General features: G+C 41.9%; 1 protein-coding gene across 3 annotated transcripts in view; it reads left to right on the forward strand.

The window, feature by feature from the left end:
* The window catches only part of SKAP2 (src kinase associated phosphoprotein 2), a 344,778-nt gene that overhangs the window by 207,600 nt on the left and 114,987 nt on the right, over positions 1-22,191 (forward strand). For all 3 annotated transcript variants that reach the window (XM_089669915.1, XM_089669914.1, XM_089669913.1), the window contains exons 5-6: positions 11,805-11,873; positions 21,331-21,414. In XM_089669915.1, the coding sequence (XP_089526041.1) occupies positions 11,805-11,873; positions 21,331-21,414 (153 nt within the window). The remainder of the gene's footprint in view (positions 1-11,804; positions 11,874-21,330; positions 21,415-22,191) is intronic.

Consider the following 22,191-nt stretch of genomic DNA (forward strand, 5'->3'; position numbering starts at 1 on the left):
TATCCTCTCTTCCTCCAGTGGTGGGCATTTCTTGACTGCTGCAGAGAGCGCCACCATATATGTATTATCCTGTGAGCCCAGGGTAGATGCGTGACATACCCCCAGGAGGCAGGTCCTTCACAGGAAATAGGTTGAATGATGCTGGGCATCATTTTGTGCCTTGGATGACATTTTGTGATGGTGGAAAAGAACTGTTGGGAAGAGCACTATATTGAAAGGGAATTTTGCAGAATGAGCTCCATTATTAATTTTGACTTTGGGTAATTTTCTTACTTTTTTTTGTAAGTTGACCTTAAAGATGCAAGCTTTTTGAACACATTGGAGGAGATTTTCTAAAAATGGTGCACACAGAATCTGGTGCAGCTGTACATAGTAGCCAATCAACTTCTAATTTTAGCTTGTTCAATTAACCACTTGACCTCTGGAAAGGTTTTACCCCTTCGTGACCAGAAAATTGTTTGCTGTTCAGTACTACTCAATTTTAACTGGCAATTTCACGGCCATGCAACAATCTATGCAAATAAAATTTATATAAATAAACAGCGCAAAATAGACCTAAATACAAATATTAATAAATCACAAAATATAAATGTCCCATATTAATTAGTGCATATTTATATCAAAAAATCTTCAGGAAAAAACACCATAAAGTCCCTTGTGATGAAAACTGAGGATTCCAAATATATTTATAGCCTTCCACCTATCACCCGTGCACTTTCCATCAGCTCAATGATAGCCTGCCCCTCCAAGTTAAGATCTTCTTTCAGGTCCTCACCATGGCTTCCTAGTTTGCTCCACCATATCATCAAAGAAAAAACTTATATAGTGTAATATTGCCACATCAATATTATACCAAAAGACAAAATCCAGGCCACTCACATTTCAACAGCTTGTAAAAGGCACATTTATTAAGCCCATGACAGCCTGATGATGAAAACCACGGTTTTCATCATCAGGCCACGGTGAGGACCTGAAAGAAGATCTTAACTTGGATGGGGCAGGCTATCATTGAGCTGATGGAAAGAGGGTTTAGGATTCCCCAAAATCCTTAAACGCTTTTCACTCACCTAAATCTGGTGAGTGTATTTGATGTTGGTGTGCACGGGTGATAGGTGGAAGGCTATAAATATATTTGGAATCCTCAGTTTTCATCACAAGGGACTTTATGGTGTTTTTTCCTGAAGATTTGTTGATATAAATATGCTCTAATTAATATGGGACATTTATATGTTGTGATTTATTAATATTTGTATTTAGGTCTATTTTGCGCTGTTTATTTATATATTTTACTGTTTGTGTTTTCACACATTTTTTTGCACAGCAGCAATTTAGAAGGGTGATTCACTTATTTTGTATTAGCGCAGGAATATTTTTCTTTAAAATAAAATTTATATAATTTTTTTCACACAAATAGAGTTTTCTTTTGGTGGTATTTGATCACCACTTGGCTTTTTATTTGTTATTTTATAAATGAAAAAAATATTTTGAAATAAAAACACAATATTTTTTACTTTCTACTATAAAACATATCCAATAAAAAAATAAGAAAAATCAAATTTCTTCATAAATTTACACCAAAATGTATTCTGCTGCATAAGTGTATATTAATTGATTTGCGCAAAAGTTATCTAGTTGTCTACAAACTATTATATATATATAATGGAATTCACACAGCTATGATGCTATACTGGTAATGGCGGTGATCACCAACATATAGTGGGGCAGGCAATCTGATACTATCTGACGATGACTGGGAAGTACACTACCTGACACTGACATCAATAGTGACACTAACACAGTGACCAATAGACATGTGCGATTCTTGTTACAGCCTTATTCCAAAATGGATTAAATTAATTTTTTTCCTCAACATTCTACAAACAATACTCCATAATGACAACGTGAAAGAAGCAGCTTTAGCACCAATTACAGCCTCAAGTCGTTTTGAGTATGATACTACAAGCTTGGCATACCTATTTTTGGGCAATTTCTCCCATTCTTCTTTGCAGTACCTCTCAAGCTCCATCATGTTAGATGGGGAGCGTCAGTGCACAGCCATTTTCAGATCTCTCCAGGGATGTTCAATCGGGTTCAAGTCTGGGCTCTGGCTGGGCCACTCCAGGACATTCACAGAGTTGGCCCGTAGCCACTCCTTTGTTATGTGAGCTGTATGCTTAGGGTTGTTGTCCTGTTGAAAGATGAACCGTCGTCGCAGTCTAAGGTCCATAGCACTCTGGAACATGTTTTCATCAAGGATGTCTCTGTACATTGCTGCATTCATCTTTCCTTCGATCCTGACTAGTCTCCCAGTTCCTGCTGCTGAAAAACATCCCCACATCATGATGCTACCACCACCATGCTTCACTGTAGGGATGGTATTGGCCAGGTGGTGAGCGGTGCCTTATTTCCTCCAGACATGATGCTTGGCATTCAGGCCAAAGAGTTCAATCTTTGCTTCATCAGACCACTTGGAGGTCTACAGACAATTCCTTGGATTTCATGGCTTGCTTTGTGCTCTGACATGCACTGTTAACTGTGGGGCCTTATACAGACAGGTTTATGCCTTTCCTAATCATGTCCAATCAACTGAGGTGGACTCCAATCAAGTTGTGGAAATATCTCAAGGATGATTATTGGGAACAGGATGCACCAGAGCTCAATTTTGAGTTTCATGGCAAAGGCTGTGAATACTTATGTACATGTGTTTTTTTTTTTCGTTTTTTATTTTTATTAAATTGCAAAGATTTCAAAACAAATTTTTTTCACATTGTCATTATGGGGTATTCTTTGTAGAATGTTGAGGAACAAAAATTAATGTAATCCATTTTTGAATAAGGCTGTAATATAACAAAATCTGGCAAAAGTTAAGCACTGTGAATACTTTCTGGATGCACTGTACATGTAAAAGTGCTGTGTAAATTGTCAGTACTATATTAATATTTGTTGCAAATAATAAATAAATCAATCAGTCTCATAATGTTTTCTATGCTACTGTCCTATGGACTATCTAAGGTTGTGTCCATCTACACAACTCTTTTTTATTGAAATATGTCCATTGTTGCCCATATTTCATAAACCATGCTATGTACACAATTAAAAGATATATTTGTCTTTCTGTGTACTCAGCTGGTAATTTATGGACGTTAATCCATGTTATGACAGTGTGATCCCTACAGACTGTTCTGTGCACATGGGCCCTACACAAACTTATGGAGTTATATTAAGAAACATCTGTACTATTTAATGCTCTGTCAAACCATGACATTTTTTGCTACACTGGCAGATTTCACCATTTCGGCTGTTCCGACTGGTGAGACTAGGAAGCAGAGAGGACTCTTGTTTTTTGTTTATGTATATGTTTGTCTAGAGTATGGTCTACAATTACTGCAATAAATGTGATATTTAGCAGGATGGAAATGATCGATTTATGAAAATGCCATGCAGTGTGTAGACACATGACATTTGGATTCAATGTGCATGTTGTGGACATTTTTGACACATAATGCTCTGCTGAATTAATAAAACTTGTTTGTATACACAGACGCTAACAAAGTTATTTACTTAGAAATAAATTAATAGGGATGATCAATCCTGGAAAATCCCTGTAGTCCCTAGTTTTTGATCAAAACTATTGATATGTTAAGTTCTTTAAACATTCAAACCTTTAACTGTACATAAGGTAGACTGTATAGTTATTTCAGCAAGGATAAATTGTGAATTGTTGTAAATCTTACCCAAAATTTTTTTTTCCCTTTTTTAATGACTCCAATATTTTCCCTACTTGCTGTACTGTTACATATCCCTATGTAGTTATTCCATATAGAGATTTATGGACTCCTCCACTAGTTTCTACTGTTTGTGTCTCAGAAGCTATTACAATTTCAGTATCACATTTGTTTCAGCTTCACTGTGTATTGTTTTCAATTAGTCGAAGCAGACTCATAAACATAAAGTGACCCATGCCATTCCTCTTGTTATCTCTTTATTGCTCTCCATCTCACATCACAACTCTCTAGCAGTCCATACATAGCAGCTGTTAGAACTCTGTTTAAAAACCAACTTCATATTTAACCCTATTTTTGCCAGTGACATAACTACTATGTCAACAGTAGCAGCTGCATGTAAACAAACTCAAGACTGCTATAGTAGCTGTAAGTTTACTTCTTAGGAGCAGACTGTGGACTATGTATATTATAGGAGTGATCCAGCAGTTTAACAATTGCCCAGTCATTTCTATGGCACTTCTTTTTATACCCCCTGCCCATCCATCCTAGGCTTACCTGCCTCTTCTGACAGTCCGGGACTGAAAAAAAAACACACATAAGGATGGTGACTTTGGAGTGATGGAGGAACATCTATTTACTCTGAAATGTGAATCTGGAAATGCTAAGCTTTTAGCATTTCCAAGTTCATAACCACCAGTTCTTGGCTAGAAGAGTGGGGTGAAGCTGCTGGTCAAGCAGGTTTTTTCCTCAATCATGATTGCCTAAATGAAGGTGAGGCACCAGGGTCCAAAAGGTACATTTTTGGGTGTCATAGCTTGTCACCATGTCGCAAGAACAAGATTTTTTTTATTAATAAAGGCGAAATGGCTGTTTACTTTCCAAGTCAATGTTCACCAGATCTTAGTGAATGAGATAAGATATAACTTTGCAAAGAATACCTGATCATGGGAAAACATGACTGGATGATGGAAGTCAGCAGAGCTTCACCTTATTCACCAAGCTTTTGGGATAATTCCCTTCCAAAGTGCAACTTCTTTGGCAAACTTAAAAGCCTTTTGCCTTTAGCAAATCAACCCCTTGACATCTGTACACTGAAGTCTGTCTCATCTTTTATGTTTTACAGAGCATCTGGAGGTTAGATTGTGTTTTCTGTGCACTAAAACTGATTTGAATCTTTTTGTTACAGAAAATAAAGGTTTCATAAACAATTGAACTAATATTTTACAACATAAAAAAATGCAACTCAATTTGTGTTTAATTCTTTCAAAAGATATGTAATGTTTTAGGGTTTTAAGCATGTTTTTATGTGAAAAAATTTACATTTTAGCATGAGTGCGAAAACGTAAAATTGGCTATGCAGCAATATCATGTGTCCAATTACTAGCATATCTGTGTACAGTCTGACTTGATATAATGACATCATCGCATAGTATGATAGGCTAGAGCTTGTTTTTATTTCTTTTGGCTGAGATCAACCAATATGAAAAAATAAACAATTGAGAGAGAAATGAAAAAGCACTGTCACTGTGCAATAGTGTACAGTATATACCGTATATGCTTTGAAGTGCAAATGAATAACAAATAAATACACACATATGTATATATATCTACACTGTATTGACTCCAAATCATTGAATTCAGGTGTTCCAATTGCCTCCATGGCCACAGGTATATAAAATCAAGCACCTAAGCATGCCGACTGCTTCTACAAACATTTGTGAAAGAATGGGTCGCCCTCAGGAGCTCAGGGAATTCAAGCATGGTACCGTGATAGGTTGCCACCTGTGCAATAAGTACATCCATGAAATTTCCTTGCTACTAAATATCCACGGTCAACTGTTAGTGGTATTATAACAAAGTGAAAGCAACTGGGAACAACAGCAACTCAGCCACGAAGTGGTAGGCCATGTAAAATTACAGAGTGGGGGCAGCGCATGCTGAAACGCACAGCGTGCAGAAGTCACCAAGTGTCTGCAGAGTCAATAGCTAAAGACCTCCAAACTTCATGTGGACTTCAGATTAGCACAACAGTGCATAGAGGGCTTCGTGGAATGGGTTTCTATGGACGAGCAGCTGCATCCAAGCCTTACATCACCGAGTGCAATGCAAAGCGTCGGATACAGTGGTGTAAAGCACGCCGCCACTGGACTCTAGAGCAGTGGAGGTGTGTTCTCCGGAGTGCCAAATTACTCTTCTCTGTCTGGCAAGTCAATGGAGGTGTCTGGGTTTGGCAGTTGTCAGGAGAACGGTACTTGCCTGACTGCATTGTGCCAAGTGTAAAGTTTGTTGGAGGGGGATTATGGTGTGGGATTGCTTTTCAGGGGTTGGCTTGGCCCCTTAGTTCCAGTGAAGGGAACTCTTAAGATGACAGCATACCAAGACATTTTGGACAATTTCATGCTCCCAACTTTGTGGGAACAGTTTGGGGATGGCCTCTTCCTGTTCCAACATGATTGCGCACCAGTGCAGAAAGCAAGGTCCATAAAGACATGAATGAGTGAGTTTGGGGTGGAGGAACTTGACGGGCCTGCATAGAGTCCTGACCTCAACACCTTTGGGATGAATTAGAGCAGAGACTGCGATCCAGGCCTTCTTTTCCTACATCAGTGCCTGACCTCACATACGTACTTCTGGAAGAATGGTCAAACATTCCCATAGACACACTCCTAAACCTTGTGGACAGCCTTCCCAGAAGAGTTGAAGCTCTTATAGCTGCAAAGGGTGGGCCAACTCAATATTGTACCCTACGGGCTAAGACTGGGATGCCAATAAATTTCATGTGCATGTAAAGGCAGGTGTCCCAATCCAATACTTTTGGCAGTATAGTGTGTATGTATACAGTGAATCCAGAAAGTATTCACAGCGCTTAACTTTTGCCACATTTTGTTATGTTGCAGCCTTATTCCAAAATGGATTAAATTCATTTTTTCCTCAACATTCTATAAACAATACCCCATAATGATAACGTGAAAGAAGTTTGTTTTAAAATCTTTGCAATTTATTAAAAATAAAACATTAGAAAAAAAAAACAATACATAAGTATTCACAGCCTTTGCCATGACACTCAAAATTGAGCTCTGGTGCATCCTGTTCCCACTGACCATCCTTGAGATGTTAACACAACTTGATTGGAGTCCACTTGTGGGAAATTCAATTGATTGGACATGATTAGGAAAGGCATAAACCTGTCTATATAAGGTCCCACAGTTAACAGTGCATGTCAGAGCACAAACCAAACCATGAAGTCCATGGAATTGTACGTAGACCTCCGAGACAGTATTGTATCAAGGCACAGATCTGGGGAAGGGTACAGAAAAATTTCTGCAACATTGAAGGTCCCAATGAGCACAGTGGCCTCCATCATCTGTAAATGGAAGAAGTTTGGAACCACCAGGAATCTTCCCAGAGCGGACCGCCCGGCCAAAATAAGCGATCAAGGGAGAAGGGCCTTAGCCAGGGAGGTAACCAATCACCTGATGGGTTACTCTGAAAGAGCTCCTGCATTTTTTTGTGGAGAGAGGAGAACCTTCCAGAAGAACAACCATCTCTGCAGCACTCTGCCAATCAGGCCTGTATAGTAGAATGGCCAGACGGAAGCCACTCCTCAGTAAAAGACAAAAGGCAGCCCGCCTGGAGTTTGACAAAAGGCACCTGAGGTAATCTCAGACCATGAGAAACAAAACTCTCTGGTCTGATGAAACAATGATTGGCCTCTTTGGCCTGAAAGCCAAGCGACATGTCTGGAGTTAACCAGACACTGCTCACCACCTGGCAAATACCATCCCTTCAGTGAAGCATGGTGGTGGCAGCATCATGCTGTGGGGATGTTTTTCAGCGGCAGGAACTGGGAGACTAGTAAGGTCGAAGGAAAAATGAATGCAGCAATGTACAGAAACATCCTTGATGAAAACATGTTCCAGAGCGCTCTGGACCTTAGACTGGGCCGATGTTTCGTCTTTCAACAGGACAACGACCCTAAGCACACAGCCCACATAACAAAGCAGTGGCTACGGGCCAACTCTGTAAATGTGCTGGAGTGGCCCAGCCAGAGTCCAGACTTGAACCCGATTGAACATCCCTGGAGAGATCTGAAAATGGCTGTGCACCGACGCTCCCCATCCAATCTGATGGAGCTTGAGAGGTACTGCAAGGAAGAATGGGAGAAATTGCCCAAAAATAGGTGTGCCAAGCTTGTAGCATCATACTCAAAATGACTTGAGGCTGCAGTTGGTGCTAAATGTGCTTCAACAAAGTATTGAGCAAAGGCTGTGAATACTTATGCACATGTGTTTTTTTTATATTTTTAATAAATTGCAAAGATTTCAAAACGAACTTCTTTCACGTTGTCATTATGGGGTATTGTTTGTAGAATGTTGAGGAAAAAAATAAATTTAATCCATTTTGGAATAAGGCTGTAACACAACAAAATGTGGCAAAAGTTAAGCGCTGTGAATACTTTCTGGATGCACTGTACACTGTGTGTGTGTGTATATATATATATATAATTTTTTTTTTTTGTGTGTGCATGTACCTTGACTTGAAAAGGGCATCTAGGACACCAGTCTTCAATCAATCAATTTAAAATAATAATAGCAAATAAAAAAAAAATAACAGCATATTCAATTGTTGCACAAGCCAGACTGTAAATGAATGGTATTAAATATTACTTTTCCTTTTCGATCTGCAGCATTGTAATTTTCTGTAAAATTCAAAGCAATATGGCAACATGTGGGCCTTTTGTACACATTTTGTGTACAGACAACCCCCCCTCCATCAATGTAAATTCTTGCTTGTGTGGCCCTCTGTTTTTTTCAGAAGTCTGCACTAAGATACATCAGATTTTAGGTATCCTCTGTAACAAAAATGTCATTTTTAGTGTGATATTCTGAAAAGGTTAATCACTCCTAAAAGAATGCAGATCCTGCAGCTTTCTTCATTAAAGCACTGCGAGTACATCAGCTGATTGATAAAGAAAAAGTCACTCCCATTCAGGTTCACTTTGCACACCACAAACAGCTATTTCTTCAGAGCAGATACAGGTAGGACTCTGCAACAACGTTTGTTAAAATCCTTGTAATGTACATTGATTAGTCAGAGGGGATTGATTTTTTTTCTCATCAAAAGTGGAGTTACTCCTTAAGTTAGCCAATAAAATGTATGACTCAAGTTTCAAACTGTCTAGAAAAAAAACGTAAAATACTGGAAAAAAATAGGCTGCCTATTAGGACACTTGATTTGTCTAAATTGGAGCTGTGTTACTCTCCAGGTTACATGTCAAAGCAAAACAAAGAAAAAAAAATTTCAGACAGTTGTCACCAAAAGGGCATCTTTGCTGTTAACAGAGACAATGATATGGTAATCTTATCTGTTGGTATTAAAGATACGTTTGTGCAATGTTAAAAGCAGGAAATGTCACAGTTTGTCCGCTCCCACTTGACGGAAATCCAGTCAGCGCAATATTCAAAATATCTGATAGACCCTTTGGAGTGGAGAGCTTTTTCTGTACTTGGCACAGATTATTAAGAAAGATGAATTTCTCAGATGCTCATTTCGCTGCTACTGTCTTGCAGATTTAAAAAATGGCTCCTGAATTACGATGTTTTCATTGTATTTCTTATTTTACTGCTACAGCTTCTCGTAATAGGGCTAATTTAGATGATGTGTCCTGTAGACCTTGCTGAACCTCCCGTCTATTTTTTTCCATCTAGCTGTCATTACATGATTACATTTTTTTAAAACATTTGCACAAAGTGAAGAACTATTTGTTACGTTGTGAGTTAAGCTGTAAACGGTAGTGATGAAGTGCCCGTGTTTCAGCTTCTGTTTTTTCACAAGAGTAATTGTACTGAGCCTTGTGTCACATTTTTGTGAATTTATTTTCTTCTGTGTGCTGGAGTTTCATGGAATCTGGCTTCTGCCACCAATTAACGACATTGATATCAAAGGATAGTTTCATATTTGAAGCTGAACTCCAGGCAAATATAAGAGACATACATTAATACAGCTCTGAATTCATTAATAAATCATAAAATGTACATTTTTAAACCCAACTAGTGTAAGAACCTAAATTTGATTTGGAATTCCCTCAATAGCAGCAATAAGTCTGGGAGGGACATGACTGGAAGCCAGTTGGGTTTTCTCCATGCAAATATGTTGACGAGGAACATGCTGATAGGAGGAAAAAAGCAAAATGAATAGGGAGACAACTTTATCCATCTGCTGGTCTTCTATATATGTCCATTGATCAGGCTGGAGGAAAGGAGAGAACAGCACTATACAGTATTCCTTAAAGTGATTTTAAAGCTTAGTTTTTTTAAACATCTATCCAGCCCTGTGCAGTGGTTTTGCACAGAGAAGCCCCAATCCTCCTCTTTTTGGGTCCCCCACCAGTGCTCTTGGCTCCTCCCCCTTGACCAGTGCCCCCAATAGTAAGCTGCTTGCAATGGGGGCATTGGTGAGTGCTCGCTACCATGACACGCTCTATACGTCCATAAGACACATAGAGACACAGCTCGGCCCCATCCTCGCTCTGTCCTCATTGGTTCACTGGCTGTGATTGACATCAGTGGGAGCCAATGGCTTCCATTGCTTTGTCTCAGCCAATGAGGAGAGAGAGAGACCTGGGACAGCTGAGGCTCGTGCACATCGCTGGATCAAGAGGGGTCTCAGGTGAGTATTAGGAGAAGCTGTGGGAGGAGCAGCACATAGAAGGTTTTTTTTACCTTCATGCATAAAATTCATGAAGGTAAAAAACCTTCAGCCTTTACAACCACTATATCCACTTGGCTGTGTTATGTGATGGGGCTTTGTAAATCTTACAACTGGATGGATAAAAGTATAAATCCTCTGGCGTAAAACAGCCCTTTTCTGTAATTGAGATCCTGTGGTAAAGGTCCATGTGCTTGCACTTCCTTTTACAGGGTGGCAAAACTCTGTCCCTGTCTCTCTGTTGTTCTCCTGCTTTTTACCCCATCAAACCTTCCCAGTGGAGAGTACAAGCAGCTGTTCCAACACCCAATGCACAGGCATGGTCCAATGTTGTCACCATGGGGTTTATTTACTAAAGCTGTAGAGTCCAAAATCAGACTCCCTTCTGCATAGAAACCAATCAGCTTCTAACCTCAGCTTGTTCAATGAAGCTTTGGCAATGAAACCTGGAAGCTGATTGGTTTCTATGCAGAAGTGAGTCTGATTTTGCACTCTCCAGCTTTAGTAAATAAACCCCCATGTGTTACAGTGCATACATGTATATGGGAAGAATTTGTAAAGAGGCCGCAGAAGACCAGCAGCACTGAGATGCAACAAAGGATGAGGAATAAAAATGTAAAAACTTACTTTACTATAGCAAAAAAAATATTTACTTGGCTATTGCTTATGGCTCACAGTGCTTTAGCAAACTAAGGATCTAATAAACTGGCGTACTTTAAAATGGTTGTAAAGGCTAAATGTTTTTTACCTTAATGCATTCTCTGCATGTTCAGCTCAGTCCACCGTAATACTTACCTGAGCCCTATCTCGATCCAGCCTGAGAGCTCTCCCCAGTGAGAGCAGAGGGTGCCATGGGCTCCTGCTGGTGTCAATCAAATCCTGTGAAGAGGGAGCAGGACCAAGATACACTTTGTGTGTCAATAGAAGGCTCAGGATCAAGCGTGCACATGTACCACTAGAGGAAATTACTTCCTATGGTGGCACAGGGAGAAGAGGAGGAGACCAGAGTGCTAGCAGGGGACCCCAGAAGAATAGGGTTGGGGCTTCTCTGTGCAAAACCAATACAAACAGCAGATAAGTATAATGTGTTTTATTTATTTATTTTCTTTAAAACTAGAACATTTATATTCACTTTAAATAAAATGAACTCAAAAGCATTGTCATTTTTGTTTAGTATTCTGTTTCTACACAATACTGAATGTTGTTTTCAAAAAGAAATAGTGAAATAATGAAAGAACACTCTTTTCTTATTATTGTTTAGAAAGTAGAATTTAGATGTGTCTTGAAGCAAATAATAACTAATGTTTTCCCACTTGACAACATTTTACCATTGAGAACATTATACTGAAACATTTTTGTTCATTTTTTAAGGAATTCAACCAGTGGCTGCTCAGGATCTCTTTGTTTCAAAAGCAGGATATCTGGAGAAGCGCAGGAAAGGTTTGTGAATTACCTATTGAAACTGAGATTTTCTGATGTGGTTAGAAACATTCTATAGCAAAGTCTTTCCCCATAATCTCTCCTAAAATAATCCTAGAGTATCAGTTGTCAGGAGTAGGGGTGAACTTTGGTTGCGTTCGACCACAAGTTCAACCTGAACTCAAGTCATATAAATGATTCCAGTGGCAAACTAATGCAATCATTCACCGCTGAAGCAGCCAATTACCAATAATTAATGATGGGTATACGTTCAGAGGTCCGATTCAGGGGCTGTTCAGCAAACTCATTGTAAATTCTGCAAATTACAATATTTAATGTAAACACATTGACCTCAATGTTGAATCTTCTAGAATCAATTCTCTTCATTTTCAAGTCTTATAGGTAAAGGTTTGTCAAAGCGGATCATGAATGTAAAAAAAACCAAACATTTTAAAGAATACTGATCAGTGGAGTGCAGTTTTTTTTTAAAATAAACATAAAAAATACAAAATTCCTGTAAAAAATAGCTTGGCGGATGCCTTAAAGGATAAGATGACTTGTTTAAAAAAAATACTAAATGCATATTTTTTGTAGGTAAAAAAATGTGCATTTATCTTTTTTTTAGGAGTCTGCAGAGCATTGCACCCTCAAACAGCAGATTGTGGATGCATTGTCAGTCTCCTGCAGACATTCAGTACAGCTGAGTGTATTCATCAGCATCCTTGAAGTTCATTGAGAACTATAAGCTGCAGTGGCATATGGGAATTGTAGGTATTTCATTCACTAATTTGTGTGAATGAATGATACAGCTGTGTGGGTGGAAACCTACACAGCCGCGCTTTTTTAAAATTGCGACAGCAAGTGCAGGGAGCGGATCCCCTGCCAGTTGTCCTGGGGGGTCAGAAAGTGTGGAGAGAGGTACACAGTAACATGTTACATATTATACCTTAAATATGAGTGCATTTCCCCCAGCAGCTGCAAATGCACCCTGCTCTTCCCTCTCCTCTACAGCTAATCCCGCCACTACCTCGCAAGCTGCCATGGAGGAATCAACTGAATTATTTGAGCACTGCAGGAGGATGCACAGAAATTAATGTTGAGGAAAAATCATGAGGAGCATAAAGGGAGGAAATAAGGATGATGAAGTGGCAAACCAAACCTAGGAGATTGTAGGGGAGGAAAGTGAGGTAGAGGCAGAACAGGAGCTTGGAACGATTTTGTTCAGTGGCAGCTTGAAGAAGAGCGGAGCCAATGGAGTGAGCGGCTATCCTATTTTATAGGATGGCATTGCCCTATGGATGCTATTCCCAGGGTTGTTCCACATAGTTCAGCCATCTGGGCATTTTTCAACACATCTCTTGCTGTAGCATTTTGCAACCTCTATATGCAACGTATCAAGTGTGGTAAATGTACCAGTCAATTGGGTATGACATGAGGAGACACATGATTCTTGACCACAAAGCTCTGTAGGTGCAACACATCAGTGATACAGTTTGGCAGCAAAAGGCCTGCATTCCTTCTCTTCCTCATTTCTCACTATCCTGCTTTCCCCTCACAACACAAATATCTCTATAGATGATCTCAAGTGAGACGATGGGAAGTCTGACAAGAATTGTGAGAGGTTTCGCATACGCAGTGCTGGGACAAGGGGAGCAAGGAGCGGCTGCAGCCAGCACAGAGCGTGCTGGTCTCCATCACTACCATGCTCCTCCTCTGGCAACAGTAGTCACCCCCACCCCTCTGCACTGGGACACTGACCAGGGACTCCTATGTGTGTACAGCTACCAATGTGTCTGCTCACTGGATTCACCTTCTCCAGTGGGAAGGGTGGGAGGTGTCTCCTTAAATTGGAGGGGGTGGGGAGGGAAGGTCTGTATATGGGTCACCTCTGGCTACACCTCTGCACTCACCCTGGCCAGGGACCTTCTTTAACTGGAGGGGGAAGGGCATTCCTGTATTCAAGGAATGGGGTCCCCTCTGATCATACCACTACACTCCTCCTGGATAGGGGTCTCCTTGTACTGGAGGGGGGGGTCAGTATTTCTGGATGGGGAAGGGTCCCTTCTGATCACCCTCGTGCACCCCTTGGTGGTGGGGGATCTCTGAATAGTTCGCTAGTTTACCTGGAAGTGTGTGTGTGGTGGGGGGTCTCAGATTATTTCCTGCACTTCTGGATGGGGTCCCTGATTACTCCTTTATCATGAGGGCCCTGATTACTCCGAGACTCTCATTAGTAGTTACACTTTGTAAGGAAGGCCTAGGTCTTGCTATTTGTACTGAAATCTCAGCATTAGGTGATCACAGCCTGATCAGGGTATTGTCCCTGGACACTCATAGTTGTCTATTCTGTCCTGTAGTCCTTTCTGCCCCTTTAATGCCAGCCTCTGTTAGCATTTCTACCGGCAGTCCTCCTCTTGTGTCTCCTGCTCTCTATGCGCAGACAGGCTGATTGGCAGGGAGCCAGTCATAGGACACACAATGACACTGCTATGTATGATCACACACAGTCCTACTGGACATGTTGGCAGGTGGTGGTCTGCCTCGTGTGTGGCCATATTGTGCAGCCGTGCCTACCCCCTATGTAGGACTGACTTTCTGGGCAATACAGGGCCTTTGCCCAATGACTCTCCCTGGGGTTCCCGATGCTGGCCCACCTTTCCAAGGCCCAACAGCCAAGGGACATCAGTAAAATGCACTCTCACTATCTTCAGAGCAGCATTCTGACAGAATAAAGGCACCATGAGGTTGAATGTGGTTAATGTTCTTTACTGCAACCCTCAATCAACTGCATGGCTTCAGTGGGTTGCAAACCCCAACACAGTTCCAACATTAAATTAAACGTTGGTCCCAGGCCCTGCCAATGCTGCTCGCATTCCTGCAGAAAGGCACTCATACCATGGTCTGATGTTCTTCTTGGATTAAGGATGGGAGGGACAGAGGGGTAAACCAGATTCCAAAGTCCTCTACTTCTCTCCTGGAGATAGGATGGGAAGCCCCAGGGCACCCTGCCCTCCCCCGGGAAGAGGGGAGGGGGGGCAGGAGCTCAGCAGACAGATATTGTCTCTTTCTTCTGCAGTCTGACCCACCTCCCTCCTAGGTCCTGCCTAGTCATCCAGCCTTCTCTCAGCAGCACCGTAAAAGCAAACCTGCTCTACCATCTACCTACACACATATTCTGTAGGGACACAATGAGATTGCTATGGGCTCTGAATGATTGCTATTGGGAATTCTTTCATCTTATACAGTCAGAGCTAAAACAAGGCATAAGCACAATGGAGGTAATGTTATTATGTAGAGGGGGAAGGAAGTGCATTGGAAGCTTGAGGAAGTATAATTCTCCAGCTGCTCCACTAATAGAATTGACAGCATCATTCCTGTCAGAAGAACCAGGAGCCTGGATAGCTGATGGAGGAAGGATACTCTGGTATTTCTTCCTTGCACCAATACAAAAACAATGCCACCTTTGCCTGTTAGCCCCATATTTATTTGCAAGACAGAATGTGCACAACCATTGACACTATTTTAGCACATGACAAAACCATTACATAGGTTCCAGCTTGGTGCTGCATGCACTGTTATTAGTCCCGTCCACTACTCCACCTGGGGGAAGGGATGCAGTTTGACATCTTTGCCCTGGGCACTGGATAACCTTGTCCCTGCACTAACATTACGATATATCAAGTAGGGAAGAGGTTCAGCATGAGGTCACTCATAAGTCTCAAAATCCCACCCTGCCCTCTCCAGCAGCATTCTTTACCAGGCAGGTGTCTCTTTCTGATTTGAAGAAAACATTTTCCCCAAAATAACCCCCATGTCCAGAATCTCAGTGCCAGCTCAGCTAACTTGGTGGCTTTACACCTGCTTCCCCTTCTGCAACTTTATGACCTGATTTCTGTCATCGTGGCAGGTGTCCAGCCACCACTTTTTTGCCCTAAAGGTGATCCCTTCACTTCAGCAGCATGTGAAATCTAATGTCTCCAGTGGCAGCATTCACATGATCACAGACACTTGCTCCACAAAGCATGGGCAGGGGCATTACCTCTCTTTTATGGCCCACTAGGTAAAATTTGCTGACATCTACGAAGTGTGCAGGATGTCCTGCACCATTTTGATGGTGACAGTACAGTTACCTCTATATCCTCTTAAGTGGTCTCATCTGATGAGTCTTCTGAAACACCAGTCCTCCAAGCACCGCAGACCTCATAAATAGCCCAGATAGAATGCTGCCATGCTGTTTTTTAGCTGGCATGCCTGGAGGACAGGAGCAACACTGGGCCAGAGTTTCTGGCAGCTCTTCAGGCACAGGATGACAGGTTGCTGACCGCACACCATCTCTTTCCAGGCAAGGTCATGTGTGACAATGGTATCAACCTGATGTCTGCCCTTCAGCATTGAACGTTCACACATGAACCTTGCCTGACACACATACTGAACCTAGTGGTGCTGCTGTTCCTATTAGGTATCCTGACTTTCAATATGCAATACAACTGCTCACTGAAATCTCATGTTGGCCATATTGCAGTGTGTTGTCAATGAGTACTTGTGCAGGTATTGGACAGGGACAGACTCTGGGGATCTGGGGTTCTTTTCACCGTGTCAGTGGCTCCAAATTCAGGATACATATACCATATTGTCACTGTTCAAAGAGGCAACCAGAATATGCTTGCAGGGATCAGCAGCATGATCCTTTTGGTGTACCTGCTGGAGCACAAACTCCATTGTGTAATAGACTAGGCACTAGAGGCACAGCAGCAGGAGGAAGAGGAGATCTTCCTGCTCTATCACAGTGATTGCTGAGGACAACAGTATCCTGTAAGGCAGAGACAGCATCAAGCAAAGGAGTAGGAAGTTTGGAACACTGGTGGTGAGGAGGAAGGGGACATTGGGCAGGCTTCCAGGGATATATTGCACCCATCCCAAAAACCAGGAGTTGCATGTGAGTAAGGTAAGATTATTGAAGATGCTGTTGACCTCCATGGCAGTGAGAACTCAGGGGCCTCTGCTGCAGACAATTTGTGGCAAAAGGTCTCATTCATGCTAAAATGTCTGTGTGAGGACCCCAGGATTCAGGCCATGAAGAAATGGAACCATTACTGGTTCTTGGCTGTGCACTGTTTTGGATCACCAATACAAGGAGAGAATGGAAGATTCCATGCTGCCATCCCAATAGAAGCAAAAAATGGACCACTTGGAAGAGGTGCTGCAAATGAAGAAATTGATAAAGAAGCAGGATTGCTTTGAAACGCATCTCTGTATATTGGGGTACACAGCAGTGACAGCAGGAGGCTTTCGGCTCTTGGACCTGTGATCTGGTGCATAGCTTTGGCCAATCATTGTCAGGGCGCAGTGCATTGTTGGGCGTGGCAGGCGAATAGCCCACCAAACGCCTTTACCTTTCATGTGTTCGCCGAACACACGAAACGGCCGATGTTTGAGTCGAACTTATGTTCCACTTGAACATCACACCCAACACTACACTATACCACACAGTTGTTTGTGAGTGCAACCATTGATTTTATTTTGTCCATTAAACTTATTTATGCATGTTACACTACAGGGTGTGCACTCCTCTTTCTCCTTTTTTGTTTTACACAGTGCTGCAAATGAATCTCTTGGCATGATTTCCAGACAATGGCAGGATTCCCTGTTCATAGCCAACATTCTCTGATGCTCTGATTGCTCAGGAGCAGAAGTGGTGTTGGATGTCTCAGTGATGCTTTCAAATTATGTTTCAGAGCACAGCAGACAGGACTGGCTACTGGTAGAAACAAAATCATATGATCTCAGATTACCTAGGGTCCAAAGCAGATGCAGACAACTGTCAACCCAGGGACCCCATGGACTTCTAGGTGTCTATGCTGGACCACTGGCTGGAGCTAGCACAGTACACGGTGGATTTGGAGAAGAGAGATGCATTTGCCTGTCTCCTGACACAGTTAACCGGTTCATTTAAAAAAAAAATAAAATCAGTCCTGGATCCGCAATAATTACAAAAACCCTGCAGCTGTTGACAATGACTATATTTTTGACTTGGAATCTAGCTATCAAAAATGATTATACTTTACACTGTTACCAGCTCCTGTTATCATTATGGGCTTGTAACTATTATCAGCTCCTTCTACCACTGCTGGCATGCCACCATCATAAGCTCCTTCCACTGCTGCTGATCTCCTGCCATTTCATCTCATGTCACTACTGCTGGTCTGTTACCATTACTATCTCCTGCCATTGCTGCTGGCTTGCCACCATTACCAGCTGATGCTGCCTGTACTGCCTATTCTGGTGGACTGGCACTGTAAAAGTGATATACATAATTTTTCTGAATCTAGACCTCAGCTATAAAATTTCAAATTTTTTTCTGCAGGGTAAATCCCTAAAGCCCGTTGTCGGCTGACGTCACTTAGCTGGTCCAGGCTAGGGAAAGAACCAGACTTTAAAGTCGGGATCCACTCAGATGCCTGGACAGCCTCTCAGTGAGCTGCTGAAAATATGAGCCAGCTTGACTGCAGCTGCAAAGTTGATAGTGTTTGTTGCTCTGTGTCTTCATGTGTTTTGTGACCTATTCCACTGCACTCTCTCTCTGATTGTATGAAGTAAAAGTATTTAAATATTGTTTATGGAGTCAGTACAATATTTTGCTGGCTTATTTCTGTGAAATAAATATTCCCTGATTTTTTTTTTAATTTTTAGTGAAAAGCTGCCTGCTTTGTGACTTTTTTTTAATATGCAGTCTACTCCAAGTGTTTCAATACTGTCTATGGAGTCTGTACAATATTTCTGCCTTTCCCTGTGAAATCCATACATTTGTGGGAGGTGCTCAATTCAGACTAGGTGTTTGCCCCCTAGAGGGCAGGTTAGAAACCAACAGCCATTTCATTAACTTATCACACTTTGGTTCTCATCCTGGAACCAACAGACACTGACATCTCATCCTCTCTCCCCAAGTGATTAACTGTTACTGTATGGGGGCGCAGAGCACACTGCATAACATTGCCAGTTTCTTGGTTCCCTCTCCAGACACCTAATACATAAACTTCATAATCACTTGTGTACTGAATTCATCTTTTCATATACCCATATTGAAAGAAGTCACTACTTTATACTAGTTGCAAGCAGGGCCAGTGCTAGACTATTTTGCACCCTAGGCAAGAACAGCGACTTGTGCCCCACCCCCCCAAAAAAAAAAAAAATGTTTAAAAAACAGTAGAAAAATATGAAATCAACAAAACATGAAACTGTTGAATTTCTTTAATTTGCAAAAAAAAGTGCCATAAGATGGCACCAGCACCAATATTAAAGACAAAACCAGTGTCACGGATGGACTGTATCTGTGGCTGGCAGTGGCAGCGTGACAGTTGCAGTGCGTGGATGATGGCGAATCCACACTCTGACAGATCCCAGGCTGGAATTCCCCAGGCAATGGGGGGAGATAAGACACTGTGACAGCAGGTAGCCCAGCCCACACACACACAGATCAGCAAGCCCAGCAGGCACTAGAAAAGCAGGCTTTGGGATCGTGATGAAGTCATCACTCAATGACACATTGCACTTCTGATGGATGGCCAACCAGGCCACACTCACACAGACACGAGACATCAGAGTCAGACATTACCTTCCTCCAAAGAGGCAGGTCCGCCTCCACTGATGGATGGGAAGAGAAGGGCTGGAATTCCACAGTGATCAGCAGCCACCAGCTGGCTTGCAGTAAGGGACTGAGTCTGAGATGAAAACTGGAAGGAGCAGCAGCTCAGCTGCTATACTGGCCCTACACACCTTGCATATTCCTCTGTCCTTTCTTCCTGTCCTCTGCCGCCCGTCCCATCAGCTGGAGGATCATTCTTGCTGTGCAGGCATCCTGCACAGAGAGAGTGCCATCCTGAGCTGCACCCAGGCGCCCTAGGTGGCAGTGCGCCCTAGGCGGCTGCCTAGTTTGCCTAGTGGCCTTGCTCACTACCCAGATCAGGTCCCTAGGTGGACCCTGTGCCACAGCAGATTCCAATATCAGTATCCCACCATGAGGTGAGGGAAATAAACTGCCCCTGTCCTCCCATGCAACAGGGCCACAGTCACCCACCACTGACACTTGTTTCCACTTCAGACTGCACTGACGTCACTGCATTTGTACTCTATTGAGTACTACAGTGTGTCTGCTGCGGTGAGGATGGGGGCTTGTCGTATTTTTATTCACAACTCTGTGAATGAATGACATGGTTGTGCGGGTTGAGCTACACACAGTTGTGCCAAAAAGGAGAAAAAACCTCTAGGTTAAGTGAGGGGGGAGGTATTTTGCGGGTGGGGACTGTGGACTCCATGTTTAATGTTACACCCTAAATATAGCTCTACTGGAATCCCCGTAGCAATTTTGTAGGTCCCTACAAACCAAGGGTAGGGGAGTTCTTTTTGTTGTTTTGATTTTTGGAGTAACTGAAATAGGGTTGAGGGACTTGAGTGGAATACTCCAAAAAGAAAACTATGTACAGGTTGAGGACAGTAAATTCCTTTCTGAAAAAATGAAACAAAAGTCCATGCAATTGCAAACTGTGGACTTGGCTATGTCATAGAAACAGTTAAAAGCAGACTTCTTTCTTTAGAGCAACCATAGCAGAGTCCCTTCATTTAGAACTAGATAGACTGAGCTCTTTAAAGCACCAATCAATATTTCCTTTGGGTAAATACACAGCTCACTCTCTAGCACAAGAGGGGTGGCAACAGCCCAAAAGTCTCTAAGATCTCTCACAGCAGTCTGTACTCACAAATATCCATGGCAAGTTGGTTGCCTCCTTCCAACATCCGTGTGACACCTTTCTCTTGTGATACCGGACTAGATCTTCAGATGACAGCCCTTCAGTCAGCTCTATGTAGCATCATCATCCAGGCCCTCAGGTCACCTACCTGAGGCCTCATGGACAGTAAGCACATGGTAGCACTGCCCAGAGGGCAGCAAGCTCTCCAAATTGGACTTTCCTTCTGTAGAAAAAAACCCAGAAGATCTATGTCCCAGAGAATTTATACAGACTCCCAGCAGCCTTCAGGGCCACCCTCCCTGGGATTGGTATTGGATTGGGATTGGATTGGGATTGGGATTGGGATTGGTGTGGATTAATGCTATTCGCATTAATCCACACCTATACTCCAGAGGATTCTACTGCTCTAGAAAGCAGATGAGGCAGACAAACCAGCAGCAGCTGAAACACTAAACAGACCTAACTACATGCAGCTGCACTGATTACAGTGAACACAACTAGATTTACCTAACACAACAATTACTGCCACACTGGTTAAAGTGAGCAAGCTAAATTTACCTAACAAACAAAAATACAGCTCTACTGAACACACTGAGCCAGCACTAAATTTAACTAATCCCAGCACCTATCTAGGAGGCTGCTACATGGGTATAAAATGAAATATGGTCTGAAAGGTGGCGTTAGTAAGTATAAAAGAACATGCTTTATATCTGCATTATTTCTTTCCATTTCAGATCACAATATTTTTGCATCTGACTGGCAAAAACGTTGGTGTGCCATAAGCAAATCCATCTTTTACTATTATGGAAGTGACAAAGGTATGTTGTTCAAAAAGATTTTGTTGTACATATTAAGAAAAAAATCTAATTTCCTAATACTAGTAAGAGAATAATGGACCCATATTTAGAATGGTCAAAGCTTATTAGATTTCTGTCAAGACAATGAAAAAGTGTCCCTGTTTGACCATGGGAAGATGACAGTGAAATTTCAAATTCCTTCTTTACATTTCCACAGTACATATCCAGGTGTTCGTTCTTTCTAGAAAATTTTCATATACATGGTTGTCCATTAAATCTGTGTTTTCAATCTTAAACTGAATACTATGTTTGAAAAGTCCAGTTCCGGGTGGTTCTCGTCCACACTCTTTCCACACCAATGTGTAATAATGCAAATGGCCAGATTCACAGTTATGCCTCATAGAAGGGACTGCCATAGACATGTTTCTAATCATGGTCATAGAAATGACCTGTCTGAATTTTTATGGACTGAACAATATGCCATCTTTTGGAGAAGATTTAATACACATCAAAAAGACAAAGACTACAAGTCAAACATTTAGACAGATTTCAAGAGCTACTGTTTATGGACAGCACAGGGCCGTATTTTTTAGTTGTGATGTACAACATAAGAATTGGCCATTCTCATCATGATCTCAACTCCAACTGTTCTCTTTCTAAGCTTTTTTCTGACCCAACTGTGTTATATTGATCTGCCAACATAAGAACCATACAGCTTCAGGCCACAGGTTGTGCACATTACATTGTTGTGTTGGACTGTTGATGGAATTTGAAAGAACTTTCCACTTTGTATTTTTG

The sequence above is a fragment of the Staurois parvus genome, unplaced genomic scaffold (assembly GCF_062004578.1).
Source record: "Staurois parvus isolate SC_StPar_1 unplaced genomic scaffold, SC_StPar_1.0 ptg000082l, whole genome shotgun sequence".
Lineage (NCBI taxonomy): Eukaryota > Metazoa > Chordata > Amphibia > Anura > Ranidae > Staurois > Staurois parvus.